Source organism: Wyeomyia smithii, chromosome 3 (assembly GCF_029784165.1).
Source record: "Wyeomyia smithii strain HCP4-BCI-WySm-NY-G18 chromosome 3, ASM2978416v1, whole genome shotgun sequence".
Classification (NCBI taxonomy): domain Eukaryota; kingdom Metazoa; phylum Arthropoda; class Insecta; order Diptera; family Culicidae; genus Wyeomyia; species Wyeomyia smithii.
Genome location: NC_073696.1, coordinates 200,101,678 through 200,120,247, shown reverse-complemented (window position 1 = coordinate 200,120,247; position 18,570 = coordinate 200,101,678). Strand labels below are relative to the sequence as shown.

Below are 18,570 nucleotides of genomic sequence, written 5' to 3'. Positions count from 1 at the left end.
AAAGCCCGATATAGTTCAGCTGTGTGTACATTTTTTTTTGCGTCGAACGGTTTTGCGCGGTTTGTTCGTTTCTGTCTGGTTATTTATTTACTGCACCTAACATGTTTTGTCCTGGCTTTGTTTTGTTTCCATCTAACCGTTGGTATTTCTTTTATGTGTGTTAGCTTTAATTTTTAAAATACAGTTTCGCTTTAGAAAATGTTTAAAAATCGGAAATCGGCGCTAGTGGCAAAAAAGCCGTCGGAATTGTCGACGATTCGCGAAACGGAATCGGTGACTAGCATTGGTGCGAGTGGGCAACCGGCGAAGCAACGACGATTGAACGAGCCAACGGAGAATGAAGACGAGAACGATCCCTTCATGAGCAGTCAGTTTTCCGTTCCAGCCAGTCAGATGAATAGTCAGCGCCGTTATTTGTCCCAACGAAGTAATCTGCAAAAGTCTCAAAGCGCGCGGACTTCTCGCCGCGTTCCGACCAATTACTACGAAACAATCCTGCTCAAATGTGCCATTGATTTAGATGACCCAGTATCGGTGGTGCTGCGTTGTGAACCGCTGGCGTTTGTGCGCCAGCTGAGGACGATGCTACGCAGTAGTCCGGAATATCCTAGAAACGTGAAGGACTTCGTTAATGGTGTTGAACAAGCTAGTCGCAATCGGGATGCATTTCGTAAGCTATTGGAATGCTGTCAGATGCAGAATCAAACCACACAAGAGGTGAAGCAGGTCCAAGAGAGCCTGATGAAGTTGCTGCTATGTGTAGATTTTATGCAGCTAGAGTTGATAGGTTTACTGTTTGATTATGTAGAGCGATCAGCATCAGAATCGACGGATGGAGCCGGATTAGCAGGTTTAGTGTTATCGCAAATCAAATTTATCGATCACACGTCTCACGGAACGTTTGTATTCAACCGATACTTTGAAATGCTTGAACGAACCGGCCGCAATAAGCAGCTGTTGGAAGCGGCTATAATTTCGTTGGAAGATGTAATTGATGTTACTAAACACGATGTGGCATTTCGTCGTATATTGGATTTATTTTCCCGATCTGGCGACTTGTTTACGATCTCGAATGTATCGGTGTTTTGCGAAATGTGTTTGAGCAACAGCACTTTACGAATAACGCGGCAAAAAATCCTCGATTACGTGGAGGGTGGTTGTAACGTTGAGAGTTACCCAACATTGATAAGATTCCTACTAAAATTTAACACCGTCGAATTGGATGGACTGCACGATAATATTCAATTGACTCGGCAAGTTATTGAACGGTTGATACTGCTGCACGAAAATTCCGGGGTCAATGACAGGTGTCTTACAGAAATTTTCCAATTCATTCTTCAAGCGCTGACCGTGTCATCGTTGTTGTACGAATCATGGATTAAATATTGCCGTCTGTTGACTGATGAGGAGTCGCATATGTCTTTAGATTTACTGACTATGCTAATGATGCTGACGGTGAATGAGATTCGAAGTGGCACAATTCAAAAGATGCTTATCAACAAAATAAGAAAAGGTCATATAACTATTTCCCACATGAAGGATCTTACAGTGAATTTTGGTTGCGTGCTCAAGACACATCTCGATGGAGCACTGGACTTTGTAGAGTCCTGCTTGAAGGAGAAGCAAAGTGAGGTGTGTGAATTTGGCATAAAGTCGATGGGATATCTTTTCTCGGCGGACAGCATGAACAACCGGATGGTCTTAAACAAATTGATTGGGTTTATGTGTGAAATGGCATTGATTAACGGGGGCCGGCGAAACGATCACATGATTGCCGTATGTATGGATGCTTTGTCAACTATTTACGAAAACTACCCGACGGATATTCGAAACAACGCTCATGTGCTGCTAAAAATAATGGATATTTCATTGGACTTGAATCTGCAGCAATATCGAATGGCCGTTGAGTTAATTTGCGACGCTCTACGCATTCCCGATAGCCCGCTGGAAAGTAATGAAACATGGGATGATTTGAATATCGTCATCAAGAAGCAATTGTTGAGCGCAAATAAGGAGGTCAAGAAAAAGGGTGTCGTTGGTGTTGTTTGTCTGATTCATCATATGTTGAAACATTCGTCAACCAGTAATGCAGAGTTGAATTGCAGCTTCGACTCGGAAAAGACTATTGAAACGGCTAGCGAAATTCCAACCGCTGCTGGTCGTGAAATAGGCAACATGATCAATATGATGCTGACATCGTCGAACGAATCGCCGGATATTCTTGCCCTGTGCTACGACGAACTAGCTGAAATGTTACAAGCTTTTGAACGAGACGTTGGTAAACCAGAGAAAGGATTTTCCGTGTGGATGTGCGACGTTCTAACAAATGATTTTCAGAACTACTTCATCGCTGAAGAAATTCCATCCGGTGGTCCAGTCCAATACGCAAAGAAGCTGTGCATCAATGATACTGACGATGTAGAGAACACAAACGCGGAAGCATTTTCGATAGCCGTCAATATTGCTGAGAATATGCTAACCTTCAACAGCCGATATTCGTCGATGTGTTTCTTTTTGGCCATGTTCAAATTAATGAGAACCCTTCAGGGGATTCGATATGGTGGCAATCTTGAATCAATCAATGCACTTCTAGGATGCGCTGTAATTGTTCCAATTTTCTACCAAGAAGCTGATGAAAAAACCATGATTGAAACCTATGAAGAAGATGTTTGTCGGCAGCTATTGGATGCCTACTTCTATATAGCAAACTGGTTTCGCGAGTTAATTAATGCTTTTATTACACAAAAAGACTCACAAATGCACCGCAAAGTGCTACAAAGACTGACTGCTCTGGTCAGTCTGGAGCAACGTTTGGCGGCATTGCTGCGACATGTAGATTTTGATTACTACCCTCCTACATGTGATTTTTCCATTAAAGTTCAACTGAAACCATCAAAACAAGTTGCCAAAGAATCAACTTCCAAGCCAAATGTCACTCTTAATGTTACTAAAACACAGCTTCCGTCTTCTGGGAAATCTCGCGCAACAGACGACTCCTCCGAATTTGACACGGAAATCTCATTATTGCGGCATCGTAAGGGCTTCAGACCAATTGAAAGTAACATAGTACAACTGTTCCGTGAATCGCTGATATTGAGTCAAAATCTACCACATGCCAAAATCGGAACTAACATAGGTCTTTCTGAGTACCGCTTTTTACTCGATACAGTCACAAGCGCTGTTGAATCAATGGTCACCGCAAGGGCAAAGTCAACATGCAACTACCAATTTAAAGATCTTTTAAAAGTAGCTGAATATACCGCCAGCAATTTCGTAAAAATAAAAGCAAAACGACTTGAGTTGAAATCTGCAACGGACCCAGTTCTTCAGTCTGAGTTAAAAGCTCTCAACTGTTGCTTCAACTGGTCTCTGCGATTGTTCACCGCGATTCTGCAGCTCGCAAAACTCCAACATCAAGGCGACATAAACTTCATTATACAGAAACTTCACAAAATGATTGAACTCACCAGCCCTATGCTTCAGTCTGATGAAGATCAAATCGAAGCTATACTTACTGCCGAACTGAATCACAGAAATGCCTTCAAAGATTTGTATAGCGCGAGTTGTTTGTTTAAATTTGGCCTTGCCCTAGCCAGCATTTCTCCATCGCCAAGTGTTTCTAGTACCATTGCCACCTTTTGCCAGAAATTTATTTGCTCCAATTTTCGGCCAAAATCTGGAACCAGCAATCAGCTGTGTTTGCTACTGCAGGGTCTTACATCAACAGCAGATTTTCCTAAAATAAAACAACTTGGGCAGGCTCTCAACGACGATTTAGTAGCCGCGAAAGATGATGAACGGCACTTCGCCGGTCTGCAACGGAGCCACTATCCTGTACTTTTCAAAGAATTATCCAAAGCTTTCATAAAATGCGTCCAAAGTGGAATTCGTTCCAACAGAACTACGGTACAGAAATTCGTACTGTGGGAACAAACCTGCGAAATTCTCAAGCACTTTTCGGAAACAGCAAAGCAAGCAGACAGTTCGAAAATGTACGCATGCTACATGCGATACTCTCACACTTGCTTAAAATTATTCCAACAGACCGGTCTTAAAGTACTGGAAGATGTCCTTAAAGTCTCGGCCGATAAAGTGAGCCATTTGTTGAGTACCTTGCAGCACAGCACCCGCTATCTACATAACATCTGCTGTCACTCGAAAAATGTTAAGGACAACAGCCTGATAGCGCAGATACCGTTCATCCGGGAAACAGTGGAAACGTTGATTTATAGTGTGAAGGCTCTACTAGCTGCTACTGGATGTGCATCGGTTTTCTGGATGGGTAATTTGAAAAACAAGGACCTGAAAGGTGAACTCGTCTTATCCCAGGGTTCAGAGATTGAGCTTGCAGAGGAAAGTGCTAGTTCAGATATCGGTGACTTTCTGAGTGACGATGAGAGCGCTGATGATCCCCAGCTTGGAGTGCTGCGACGAACCGAATCGAAAGAGAAATCATCACAAAGCAAGTGTTTTTGAGCATTTTATTTGAAAACGCTGTGCTTGTGGCTGCATATTTGATTATTTTTACTATTTTAAAACTAACATCATAAAAGTTATTTAAGTGATAATAAATGCTGACTATATCAAGAAAAGTTTTGTATCGATGTTTTAAACCTGCATATTTCCACGATCCGAAAACTCCCTGCGACAAAACTGAACCTTGACGTGGTGCATGGGCTTATAGACAAATCAGTAAATGAACAGCGGTCACATTCACTTCTGAAAGTGGGTCTAAACAAAAGTATGCATAAAAGTTTTAAAATTTCAGGTGGGAAAAAGGGGAACAATTTCAGAGAATGCGACTCTTGCGTTGTTAAGAAAGTGTTTTACTTTTCTCTAAAGTAAAGCCATAATAAAAGAATTGCATCTTGCTGCAATGAGTGAACAAGGTTATTTCTGTTATCCTGAAAAGTCATGTATACATGTATACATAACATGCACATGTGCAATTCATTTCTACGACTTAGTCGTTATATGTTACATTGATATAAAGGTAATGGAAATATTAGGGGTCTTCACATCGAGCTTGTATACGAATACCGAGCCGTAAACTGCGTATCTTCCATTACTCGTCAATGGAGGTGAATATTTTTCCGGCTGGGTATTTGTTTACGAGCTCGACATGAATCCCCTTACTAACTGGGTCCTAGTAAGTGACTCAAGAAGGATTGCTGGTAACGGCTAAGTATATTTTATTTTCAACAAACATTTTTTTTATATAGGCTGAGTTTTACAGATCATCAAGCTTGTGCAATAATAAAAGGATTCTTGTGGCTAGGCCAAATAAATAAAACCCAAAATGAAAAGTAAACCCAAACCACAATCATACAAATCAAATCAATCCAAAACTTCCCATCTACATTAAACATAACTCTATTTATACTAATCCACATTATTTACCATTTCCGCCATTCTTATCAATCTCTCATATGTACCGCCGAGCTGTCTCGTCGACCCAAGGGGCCTGGAGAGGAACATTTTGAGCAAAATAAAACATCTGCGAACTTACAAAGAAGAAGATGAGATGATTAGCGCTGGTTGTCGACATGGGCGTAGCCAGAATTTCAAATAGGGGGGGGGGGGGGGCAAGCTCTTCAAAATTATAGAAGTAAAAAAATGGTACACTAAGGTCGCTTTTTACGCGGCTTTTTTTACGTGTATTCTGGAATTTACGCGGTTTTTACGCGGATTTCGAAATTTACGCGTTTTTTCTACGCGGATTCCGGAATTTACGCGTTTTTTTACGCGCACGTATTTCCCGCGTAAAAGCGACTGTAGTGTTTTTTGAAAAATAGAAATAAATACTAGTCTTTAGTGATTGTTACATCAAGGCAACCAGTTGTCCTTGACATCAGAGTGGAGAATTTGATTATTCTTTGTCCAACCGTGAATATAAATAGATGTTCTTTACTAAAAACTCTTAAGTTCATTCAAACCTTCGGACATATTATTTTTTTTTTTTTTTATTCTCACTTATTTTCCGTCGGTCTAGTTCCGCCACTGTTGTGGTCAATCACCGACGCCCAGGGAGGCGACTCCACACCCAGGACCCTAACTCACGACCCGTTTATTAACGGACCGGCGCCAACGGCTTTACTTCCTCATGCGATGGAAGGCGTGATCCCAGAGATTTTTCGCCTCAGAAAATCTCCCGGTGTCGGCTAGGATCGAATCTAGACCAGTTGGGTTGGTTGTGAGTGGATCACGCCACCTCACAACCATCGACACCTATGTCGGCGGTGGGATTCGAACCCAGGCGTCGAGCGTGGTTGGCGGAGACGTTACCAACCACACTAGGCCCCCGCTGACATATTATTTTGGTGACGAGGATCTCAAGAATCCACGAACATGGCAGAAGATAGAGTTGATCAGCAGCTGCAACCGGGAATTCAAGATATGATTCACAAGATGACCCAAATTTTACAGTGGATAGCGGTCCAGCAGCAGCAGCGTCAGTATCAAACCCCGGAGCAGATTTTGGAGTCCCTCTTTTCGAACATCATCGAGTTTGTCTTCGACGTAGAAAACGAAGTTACGTTCGGACGTTGTTGTTTAACCGCTACCAGGACCTCTTCGAGAACGATGCAGGCCAGCTGAATGATGCGGCGAAGGTACGTTTACTTCTCCAGAAGCTGGACACCCATTCGCACAGCCGCTATCTCAACTACATCCTGTGAAAGCTTCCCAAGGACGTGAAGATTGAAGACACAGTCAAGATTCTCAATAAAATCTTCGGGCATCAAACGTCAAACGTCCCGGAAGCGGTTCATGTGTCTTTTCAAGATTGTTGTTGACCATCTGCCGATGAACACTCAGCAAGCAGAGAGCACTCAACCGCTGTTCAAATATTGTTGACCTCAGCCAGGTTTTCACCCGACGTAATGTGCTGAACGAGCGTTCAATCGTGCATGTTTCCATGGTAGAGCAAGTGCAATTTTAACTGCTTTCTCAGTCGCAGGGAAGAAAGAACGGGTTTTAGCTAGCAGATCTATAAGATCCAACTCTTCCAAGTTCTTACGGTCTGCTCTCATACTGCTGCAATGTTAATACAAAACTTCCACCTCTCCAACAAAATTGTCAACATCATAAAAAACTACGAAATTTTCGATTTTGCGCTTGAACTCTTCCAATGACATGCGTATTACGTTAGCGAGATGCAGCAAGGACAACGCTCAGGCAGGTGCACTATCTTCATCGAACCGTGTTTCCAGTGAGGTTACAAGAGAATCAAGGTAAGGAATTGTCACAGCTCGGTTCCAATACTCCAAGCCAGTTGATGCAGGTGGATTTGCCCGGTAATTTTGCCGCTGCAATTTCCTTGGTGGATCAACTGAAAAACCTGTGCAATTACACGCAACATAGCGCAAGCATTTCAATCAATTGATTTGTATCTGGCTGATACTTTCCACAGATGTTTCTATGGGCTAAAAATGTCGTTTTGTGCTATTAGAGTTATTGAAAAAAAAATTTTGCACCAATGTCAACATTTAAGGGGGGGGGGGGCAACGGCCCCCCCTGCCCCCTTCTGGCAACGCCTATGGCTGTCGACGAGGTTTCTACTGAGGAACTGAAGAGGCTGATCAGAGATAAGTACCGTTTTTCATGTTTACATATATTGTTTTTCTTATGTTGCGTTTGCGCTCAACACCAATTGCCCGTCGACCTTTGGTCAGGAAGCCTCCGGAACCAATTCGCTACTGTGTCTTTCAAAGCCGGCATAGGCATGTTTCGTCAGGCAGAAATGATTTTTGGAAACTCTCTGATTTGATGACTCGAGCCTGGTGTAGAGCTTCGAGCGCTTGACGCGTCCAGCCAGTAACCCCACAAAAGAACAAAAGAACATATTTTCACTAACGAAAACTTTTTCGAAGTTTTCCAAACACTGATCCTGCAGATCTGCACCGCTCTCTACCAATTACCGTGTATTTAGTTTTCGAAGTTTATTATGTCCAAATATTGCAGAAGACGAAGCGAGCAACTCGCCTCGCCCGCGGTCTCTGCCGAGGCAAGCAAAATATGTATCGTAACTCGCCGCTCACCTCGTCTTCTGTAATAGGCCAATGATTCTTGCATAGTTACGGGTTATACCAATGATGCCGATGTTATCTGCGAATCAATGCAGTACCACTAAACTACATCGGTTACAATTACAACCAAGCCGCCAAGTCTACCCATGTTAACTTGTTTGGCTTTACTAAATCGTACCCTTCCTTCAAATTTTAAGAATGGCGCGCGATTAATCTTTGTGTCTAGAAACTAACAAAATTCAGGATGCATCCTAGAAATTAAATTTAATTTTAAATTTTTTATGAATTTAACCTACTTAAAAAAACTCGCGGACGGAGTATTGCTTCACCAGGCACGAGAAGCTTCTATTAATTTTAATGACAGAGAGGGGAACCTGATTACCGATAAATCACAGGTGGCCAGGCGTTGGAAGCAACATTTTGAAGTGGTGTTGAACGGTGAGGAAGGTAGGAAAGTCGTCGAGGGGAACGGGATAGAAATTGAAGAGAACGGACAAGCTGTGGACCCACCGACATTGGACGAGGTAAAGATTGCTTGCTAAGAGCTAAGGCGTCATCCAAATTACGTAAAAGACGCGAATGACTCTTAAGGTTAAAGCGTCTATAATAAAAAAAATTAAGTAAGGACTATTTTCGAAATTTTAGACCACCCCTCCCTCCATTATAACGCTTGGTAAGATTTTGATTTACCCCCTCTCCCCCCATAAATCGTATGTAAGATTTTGTTTTCCAGAAAAAAATGTTAATTTAAAAGTTTTACTGAGACTTTTCTATATACGACGTGTTTGTGAAAACATGAAAAACAATTTAACCAATTCAGGCAATATCATGTTAAAGTTAATGAAACTGAAAATTAAGTGAACGAAGTAAAGTACATAATCATTCAGCAAAGGTGATCTCGCGCTTTCCCAAGGTTCAACTGTTAAGATTTCAGCGAGAAATAGTTCAACTAATTTTATTTCTTTTAGTTTGTAAGTTTTTGTTTGTATTTTAGTTAATTAAATCTTACGTAAGATTCTCTCGAACCCCCCTCTCCCCCTCGTAAGCATTCGTAAGAAATTTGGGAACCCCCCTCTCCCCCTAAACCCTTACATAATTTGTGGATGAATCCTAAAAAAACACAAAACCGCTGGGAAGAACGGCTTACCGGCCGAACTTTTCAAGGTCGGGAGCGAGCGGCTGTGTAGTGCAATTCATCGGATTATTCTAAGGGTATGGTCTGAGGAACAACAACCTATGGGCTGGTTGGAAGAACTCATATGCCCTATTTACAATCGAGGCATAACCCTCCTCAATTCCGCTTTTAAAATTCAGGCTTTGCAGGAAGCCTTTGTTAGAGAATACCAATGCAGTTTTTGAGTGCAACGAACTAGAACGGACCAGATGTTTACCTTGAGACAAATCCTCGACAAGTTTTGAGAAGACAATTTGCAGATACATCATCTGTTTCATGACTTTAACCCTTTCTTTACCATGGTTACTCTAGAGAACCATAGGATTGGATGCAAAAAGTTTTCAGAAATGTTTACCAATCCTACTCAAAATGCATAAATATGTTCTTGAACAATCAGTGTATTGTTAAAGAAAATATTCATGCATTTTGAGTGGTATTGGTAAACATTTCGAAGGACTTTTCGCATCTGAGCCCATGGTGCTCTACAGTAACCATGGTAAAAAGAGGGTTGAGGCGGCACAGTGAAACGAAATGAGTTGTGGCAAATAATGTGACTTGAACATGGTGTTCTAACAAAACTAATAATACTGTTACATGCAACGCTTGACGGCATCATCTTCACGAAATCCCACATGTCTCTAGGCTTCGCGAACGACATTGATATAATTGGTGTTAACCGTAGAGCTTTACGGCGTTTACGGCTGTCAGAAGGGAAGCTGCGAGAAGTGGACTCACCATAAACGCCGCCGCAGCACCAACTCCCGCAGAACGTTGTTAAAATATTTTAAATAAACTTTACAACCGTGACTAAATGCCGAACTAGTTGTTGTTGTGATTTCAACCAATCAGCGAGTAATTCCCAAAGTGGATGCAAATCAGTTGTCTCCCCTCAGCTATTCGGTTGCTCGTGGATAGACAATTACGCCCATTTCAATCATGACCAGTGGAACATATTAGTAGGCCCAATTCATAGAGGTGACTAATTGTTCGAACCCACCGCTCTATTTTGGCCTTTTGACAGTTCGATGCGACGCCCACTTTATTTTGTAAACACAGTCCAATTGTAATGCAAGTTTGTTTCTTATCCCATGCTATTGCAAGTAACTACTTTTTCGGATTGAAGCCACTCGTCTGCATAGTTTCTATGCGATTTATTCCATTCATATGATTGTGGGGTTCTAGAAAATTGTAATGAAATAAGTGTTGTAATTGAGTTCGCATAGCGCAGAATTCAACATGTCCTGTAATTACGCGGATGGTTTATCAGATTACCAGAATAAAGGAGTGCTCGGAGTACCAGAGGTATATTTTTCTGTAGTACATGTTTGCTAAAAAATAACAACGTATACATATCTTAGGTTTTTGACGATGCAGAAACCGTAGAACAAAAGTGCGAACAACTAGCAAAATTGATCAAGCAATCCAAACACGTAGTGGTACATACTGGAGCAGGTATAAGTACCAGCGCAGGTATACCCGACTTTCGGGGTCCAAAGGGTGTTTGGACGTTAGAGCAAAAAGGTGAGAAACCCTCTGTGAACATTGCATTTGATGAAGCAGTTCCGACGAAAACTCATATGGGTCTCAAAGCCCTGGCAGATGCTGGATTAGTTAAATATATAGTAAGTCAAAATATCGATGGACTTCACATGCGTTCCGGATTGGAGCGAAAGTTTTTAGCAGAGCTTCATGGAAATATGTTCGTGGAGCAATGCCTCAAATGCCGTCGTCAGTATATCCGAAATAAACCCGCTCCTACCGTGGGCAAGAAACTAACGGGGGACTTTTGCAAAGGAACAAAAAATTCCCGGGCCTGTCGAGGGGGTAATTTAATTGATAATATTTTAGACTGGGAACATGATTTGCCTGAAAGAGATTTAGATTTGGCGTTCATGCATTCAGCGATGGCTGATCTGAACATTTGTCTGGGATCGACTCTGCAGATTGTGCCAAGCGGAAATTTACCTCTTAGGAACAAGCGATACAGTGGAAATTTGGTTATTTGTAATCTACAGCCAACGAAGCATGTATGTATATTCCACATCATTGAAATAATAATACATATTGATTGTTTCTACAGGACAAAAAAGCAGACTTGAAAATATCGATGTACGTTGACGTCGTTATAGAGAAGGTGGCAAAGCGACTTGGTGTAGAAATTCCTGAATACACAACGGAACATGACCCCACTAAGAGCAATCCATGTACGGCCGAGTGGACTATACCGTCCGACCAGGTGAAAGCCTTAGATAAACAGTATTCCAAAGTTATTCGTGAATTATCGAAAAATCGACAAAAATGTCCGAATAGTGGAATAGAAGATGCGGATAACATTTTAAAATCTAAGAAACTAAAAAAAGAAGAAGAACCATCAACATTCGATACTGCCGAAACTAATGTAGCTGTTAAGTCCGAAAATATTGATTAACGTTGAATGTGTTTTTTGGTATGGAAGAATAAAACATCACTGTATTCAATCCCGAATGGTAATTATTTACTGTTTACTCTCATGTCCAGACAGTAAGGGGCCATCCACATACCACGTGGATAGATTTTTAACGATTTTGAATGTATCGATCATGTATTTCAAATGAGACGAGTTGCTCGTCGAAACTTCCTAATAAAAAGTAGATGAATTTTTACCTTTTTCATCATTGCATAGAATAGAGTGCAGTTTATTTTTTGTATCTGAAGTTGAAGTGGAAATTTGATGATGAGGTCGTAACTACTTCAGCCCATTGTGGGTAGGTAAAAGATAATCTGTCACATCCCCTAGGAAGGAATAGAGGGTAATAATAGCGCGAGATATTGAATAGAAACTGGCAGCCCTGCTAGCGGCTGTCATCCGCATTTCTGTCGTTTCGTCGTCGCGTTGTTTGCTAGTCGCAAGGTTTTTTTTCTGCAACGCGTTAAAAAGCAAGTTCATTTATATAATTCTCTTTTTATTTGAAAAGGTGTTCGCGATTGGCCAAAAGTAGCGAAAGTGTTAGGAATTGAGCCTTACAATGGCGGCACCAATAGAAATACCGCTTCGGGACACTGATGAGGTAAGAAAATTGTACAAAACCAATCTGCAAATGACGCATCTAATATGTCAGCTCGGTTACGATATTCGAAGAAGTAGAAGTAGATTTATAACTCGACTCTTTGCGGTTTTCTAATACCTAACACTAAATTTTGTCTTCGTTTTTTCCATCAAAGGTGATTGAGCTGGATCCGGAACAACTTCCGGAAGGAGAAGAAGTCTTGGGGATATTACGACAGGAACGTTCGCAGCTGAATACCTGGGTTACGGTAGCGGTGAGTGTTAACTTTTTGCGAAGCCAGAAACCATGATAGAATGTAAAGTGATGTGTTCTTTTTTTTTCTTATCAGCTTGCTTACTACAAGCAAAACAAAACCGATGATTTCATCAAAATTTTGGAAGCGTCGCGAATTGACGCTAATATATCGTATCGCGATTTTGAAAAAGATCAAATGCGAGCTTATGATATGTTAGCGGCATATTATGTTCAGGAAGCGAACCGGGAGAAGTCGAAGGACAAGAAAAGGGAACTTTTCATGAAGGCTACCCATTTGTACACGACGGCTGATAAAATTATCATGTACGATCAGAACCATCTACTGGGTCGTGCATATTTTTGCCTCCTGGAGGGAGACAAAATGGAGCAAGCAGATGCACAATTCAATTTCGTGCTGAATCAATCCCCCTCCAATATCCCTTCTTTGCTGGGTAAGGCCTGCATTGCGTTCAACAAAAAAGATTATCGTGGTGCACTGGCTTTCTACAAAAAAGCGCTACGAACTAATCCGAACTGCCCGGCCGCAGTGCGGCTCGGTATGGGTCACTGCTTTTTGAAAATGAATAACCAGGAAAAAGCAAAGTGAGTATGGTGTTGTCCACCCTCCTGTTTGTTTACTAAATAATTTCTTTTTTTTACAGGCTGGCTTTTCAAAGGGCTTTGGATTTGGATCCCCAGTGTGTTGGGGCTCTCGTAGGTTTAGCCATTTTAAAGTTGAATCTTCATGAGCCGGAATCTAATCGACTCGGAGTACAAATGCTCTCGAAAGCTTACACGATTGATTCGACAAATCCGATGGTTTTGAATCATCTGGCGAATCACTTTTTCTTCAAGAAGGATTATCAGAAGGTGCAGCACTTGGCGCTGCATGCATTCCACAACACGGAAAACGAAGCGATGCGAGCGGAAAGTTGTTATCAGCTTGCTAGAGCGTTTCATGTTCAACAGGATTACGACCAGGCTTTCCAGTATTATTATCAGTCGACGCAGTTTGCACCGGTTAATTTTGTTCTACCACATTTCGGACTGGGACAGATGTACATCTACAGAGGCGATTCGGAAAACGTAATACATTATGATTAGCTAGTTTGGAAGTTATTCATAAAAAACTTTTTCGTTTACAGGCCGCGCAATGTTTCGAGAAGGTACTGAAGGCGCAACCCGGTAACTACGAAACAATGAAAATTCTTGGTTCGCTTTATGCCAGCTCTTCCTCTCAGTCAAAGCGCGATATAGCTAAAAGTCATCTGAAGAAAGTTACCGAACAGTTTCCAGACGATGTTGAAGCTTGGATTGAACTGGCACAAATTCTCGAGCAAAATGATTTGCAGGGATCGTTGCAAGCTTATGCCACTGCAACTAATATCTTGACGGAAAAGGTAAAGGCGGACATTCCACCTGAAATTTTGAATAATGTTGCAGCCTTGCACTACCGGCTGGGTAATTTGAACGAAGCAATGTCGAAACTGGAACTGGCGATCGATCGCGCAAAGTTTGAAGCTCAGCACGATTCACAATACTACGATTCGATTTCGGTCACAATGACGTACAATTTGGCCCGGTTGAACGAGGCGATGGCATCGTTCGATAAAGCCGATAAGTTGTACAAGGATATTTTGAAGGAACATCCGAATTATATCGACTGCTATCTTCGGCTGGGCTGTATGGCTCGCGATAAGGGTTTGATTTTTGTGGCATCCGATTTCTTCAAGGATGCGTTGAAGATTAACATGGAGAATCCGGATACACGTTCTCTACTGGGTAATTTGCATTTAGCTAAAATGCAGTGGACTCTTGGGCAGAAAAATTTCGAAACCATTCTGAAGAATTCTGCAACATCAAGCGACGCGTACTCGCTGATTGCATTGGGCAACTTTTGGCTGCAGAGCTTGCATCAGCCTAGCAAGGATAAGGAGAAGGAGAAAAAGCACCAGGAGAAAGCGTTGGCTATCTACAAGCAGGTGCTTAGAAATGACCCAAAAAATATTTGGGCAGCTAACGGCATTGGTGCGGTTTTGGCGCATAAGGGTTGCATTATTGAAGCCCGAGATATTTTCGCACAAGTTCGCGAAGCCACGGCCGATTTCTGCGATGTTTGGTTGAACATCGCTCATATCTACGTTGAACAAAAGCAGTACATCAGTGCGATTCAAATGTACGAGAACTGTCTAAAGAAGTTTTACAAGCACAACAACGTTGACGTAATGCAGTATTTGGCACGAGCATATTTCCGAGCTGGTAAGCTAAAGGAAGCCAAGATGACTTTACTAAAGGCGCGTCGGGTCGCTCCTCAAGATACTGTACTGTTGTTCAACATTGCTCTAGTACTGCAACGTTTAGCGATGGTGGTTCTTCGCGATGAAAAATCGGTGCTGAGCATTGTGCTTCAAGCGGTACATGAGTTGGGATTGGCTCACAAGTATTTCAATTATTTATCAATTCATGGTGACAAAACACGATATAATATTGCATTGGCGGCGGCCGAAGCTAGCCAGTGTCAGGATTTGCTGCAGCAAGCTCAATATCATGTATCAAGAGCTCGGAAAATCGACGAGGAAGAACGTGTTTTGCGTCAGAAGCAAGAACAGGAGCGCGAAGAGTTCAAACGTCGTCAGCTGGAGGAACGTATGCGAATGGAAGAGATGCGCCGCAAGGCTCACGAGGAGATGTTAGTGAAACGACAGGAGTACAAAGAGAAGACCAAGAATGCATTATTCTTCGTGGAGTCTGGTCCCGAGCCGAAAAAGAAGAGCGGCAGAGGTCGAAAGGATTACATTTCTGATTCTGATGGTTCAGGTCCAGCGGGAAGTGGTGGAGAAGAAGGACCATCGAAGGAACGCAAACGCAAGGAACCGGGTGAGAAGAAAAAACGCAAGCCAGGTGGTGGGCGTAAGAAGAAGGAAAAGCTTCCCAGAGGATCCGGTTCTGACAGTGAGGAAGATTCGGCTCCGAAGAAGCGCGGTCGTAAGAAGGGATCGTTGGGAGCTAAGAAAGCAAAGCACATGGAAGATGGTCTATCGCAACGGCAGAAATCTCGAATTGTTTCTAAAGCAACCGTATCTACAAGCGAGTCTGACAGCGATAGAAGCCGGTTGAAAATTGCTAGCGGTGCAAGTGATTCCGGGTCGGGTAATAATAGCCCTGCTACTAAGCGTAAGCGCGTGATAGCCTCCGGGTCGGAGAGTGGTTCGGACAGATCCCGCTCACGTTCTAAATCTGGCAGCCGTAGTCGCAGTGGATCCCGTTCTGTCTCTCGATCCCGATCTAAATCTCGCTCCCAATCGGGAAGTCGTTCGCGTTCCGGTTCTCGTTCTAGCCGTTCTCGATCGGGCTCGCGAAAATCTGGCAGTCGTTCGCGATCCGGAAGTCGTTCGCCGTCTCGGTCGCGATCTCGTTCCGGTTCCGGCAGTCGGCAAGCATCTCCTATATCTCGTAAATCGGTATCTGGATCCGGATCAGATTAATTTTAATTAATTAATGATTAATGTTCTATGCATATGTTTTTTTAAATTTTAATTAAATTTTGCTTAGGAATTGTGATCTTCTCAGTCTGTCTAACAAACGCATTATCGTGCTGTACCAAGCCCTGCATATTCGGACACTTTGGTGAAATAATAGTCTGAGTAAGGAGGATAGCAACAATAACCTTTTCAAAAAAATGACTTCAATGTTGTATCTAGAATATTACAAATACACTTCAATAAACTCTTATCAAACATTTCTTTGTTTTTATTTAGATGACATAGGCCTATTTGAAATTCAGTTCGAATCTGTTAGAGTTACTTACTTATGTGTCCATGGCCGCTGGTAGGGAGGCACAAAGGGATGGAGTAAGATTTTTTCATTATCGACGATCGCGTGCCATTACTTGTCGCCATGACAGATTCTCGTCAGCAGCCTGGATGTCGCTGGCCACGCTTCGCCGCTATGACCCCCTAGGTCTGCCTCTCCTACGATGTCCCTGTGGGTTCCAGTCGAGAGATGCCTTGCAGATTTCGCCCGTTCCTTTCCTCAAGGTGTGGCCGATCCATCCCCAGTTTCGTTCCCGTATCTCTATTGTTATCGGTTGTTGGCGACATCGACGGTGGAGTTCCGAATTGTGAGGCCACCAGGCACGAATAATATAACGCAGGCAACGATTGACGAAAACCTGCAGATTTTGCGTTACATCCGCCGAGACGCATCACGTTTCACAGGTGTACGGGTTTCACGTTAGAATTGAAGATATGGATTTTCGTATGCAGGGTGATCTGGTTTGAGCACCAAATGTTGTGTAAACCTGCAAAAACACCCCGACCCTTCCGTATGTGCATTGCAACATCTTCCTTGATCCCGCCATCCGGCGTAGTTTGGCTACCAAGATATCGGAAGTTTTCGACCTCCTCAACCTGTTCTACCGCTACTATGAAGTTGGAGGAAATGTGATCGTTTATATTTATCGATTTGGTCTTGGCGACATTCACTGTGAGACCTGCTTCCTTGGAGCTATTGCAGAGGTCATCAAACTTGCTTTGCATGTCCGCACTTTGAATCTATTAGAGTGTTTTCTGAATTAAATTCGTGCATTTCTTACAACTATAGAACTTATTCTTAACCTTGTTAAGGGGTTTTCTGGAAATCATTTTGAATTTTTAAAAAGAATTGCGAATGTTATCTGCGAAAGCATAAAGACAAAATAAAACTGTACTAAAGATTCTATTGATATATTGAACAGTGCAGGAAATAAGACAATTGCATTTGTCACATTGCATACAACATTGCAACGAGCCAAAAAACTCTGGGAAATCGTTGCAATGAACATTTTTTTTCAAGTATTAACTTAAAGCTTATAAAACTGACTCTCCGAATCTTTTTATATATGAAAGTTGCTGACCAATAAAAAATTTTGTCGTGTGTAATTTGTGGATGTCGCTCCATCAATGCTGCTTTTTTAGAAATTTGCTATGAAGAAAGCTTTAATTAACACTCAGAATGAAACTCAGTCATCAAAAGTTTTCCAAATAATAATTTCCCACAGTTTTAACGTTTCAACAACAATTGTTTTTAGTTATCGGTTGACGCTAATAGAATTTTTTTTTTAGCTCAGATATAAGAATCATTTCCCAGCTCAGAAGCATCAAACATCTGATGATTTCATTAGGTTTTCCGCTTCCGAAAATTCCAACAATTTATATGGTGCGTACCCAACCGCAAAACCTCAATATTCATCGTTACACCAAACCATTCGTAATACAAAAGTTGCTGTGCTCTTAACCATTTATGCTAATATGCTTTGAAGAAGATTGTTAGCAGTAATCTATTTGCGTATAAAAACTGCAGTCAGGTTTATTTACTTTTCAAACAGCAGAATTATTTATTTCTTATCTGAAAACGAAACTTGTTTAAAATTTACATAATGTTGACATTAGTTTAATCCGATTTTTAAAGCTATCTGTTTGGTTTTATCAATAATTTGATATAATTTCCAATTGCATGTTATGGATACTGAAGTTAACACTTATTTTGATTGTTTTTTTTAGAACGGGTTTTAGCCCATAACACCAACCAATGCTGCTTTAAACATAACATTTTAATAGCCACATGGCCAGGAAGGTAAGGAGAAATAACACTTCAAAACTTAGGATACATCAATTAATTGATATACTAAATCGAATCGTCGCTTATACCGCAAACGACATCAATTTAAAAAAAAATGTTGAAGCAAGGGCTGCGGAAGCCAAATTTTCACAAATCCCAAGTTTTTTTTTAGATGTTGAAGGGCGTTTTTACACATTTTTTTGTATTTTATTTTCACTCACTTGTTTTAGAGGTGTCGTTCCTTATTTTTAATTTCGTCATTCATGAATAGGAGAGGTTCTAGGGTCGCGATACCTACATCCTGCTGATGGGGCTGCCAACTTAGGTGTAGTTGGCGGAATACAGCATTTCGATAATTCAGTCGCTCGCTCCGGGTCAGACGCTATTGTACGCTGCCCCTAACACCGGTACACCGCCGCATACGATTCCCCTCCCACGCCAGTCAGCATACGACCGAAGTTTTCACCGGGGGTTGGTCACCCAATCTCCG

The 18,570-nt window shown here is 41.9% G+C and overlaps 3 protein-coding genes across 5 annotated transcripts; all 3 read left to right on the top strand.

The window, feature by feature from the left end:
* Nucleotides 1-14: 14 nt before the first annotated feature.
* Nucleotides 15-4,592, top strand: LOC129730916 (Fanconi anemia group D2 protein). 2 transcript variants are annotated; one of them, XM_055690527.1, is made up of 2 exons: nt 15-138; nt 196-4,592. In XM_055690527.1, the coding sequence occupies exon 2, from the start codon at nt 199-201 to the stop codon at nt 4,474-4,476; it is 4,278 nt and encodes a 1,425-aa protein (XP_055546502.1). In that variant the 5' UTR covers nt 15-138; nt 196-198; the 3' UTR covers nt 4,477-4,592. The 2 variants fall into 2 exon arrangements, with proteins under 2 accessions (XP_055546502.1, XP_055546503.1); XM_055690528.1 differs by having other exon boundaries at nt 90-142.
* A 5,639-nt stretch (nt 4,593-10,231) lies between these two features.
* On the top strand, nt 10,232-11,678 carry LOC129730932 (NAD-dependent protein deacetylase Sirt6). Its single transcript, XM_055690585.1, has 3 exons — nt 10,232-10,503; nt 10,560-11,228; nt 11,282-11,678. Exons 1-3 carry the CDS (start codon nt 10,438-10,440, stop codon nt 11,627-11,629), a joined length of 1,083 nt encoding a protein of 360 aa, XP_055546560.1. The 5' UTR covers nt 10,232-10,437; the 3' UTR covers nt 11,630-11,678.
* Nucleotides 11,679-12,037: 359 nt separating this feature from the next.
* On the top strand, nt 12,038-16,221 carry LOC129730921 (RNA polymerase-associated protein CTR9 homolog). Of its 2 annotated transcripts, XM_055690565.1 has the most exons (6): nt 12,038-12,091; nt 12,156-12,248; nt 12,403-12,501; nt 12,577-13,085; nt 13,145-13,568; nt 13,628-16,221. In XM_055690565.1, exons 2-6 carry the CDS (start codon nt 12,207-12,209, stop codon nt 15,965-15,967), a joined length of 3,414 nt encoding a protein of 1,137 aa, XP_055546540.1. In that variant the 5' UTR covers nt 12,038-12,091; nt 12,156-12,206; the 3' UTR covers nt 15,968-16,221. The 2 variants fall into 2 exon arrangements, with proteins under 2 accessions (XP_055546540.1, XP_055546539.1); XM_055690564.1 differs by having other exon boundaries at nt 12,053-12,248.
* Nucleotides 16,222-18,570: the final 2,349 nt, after the last annotated feature.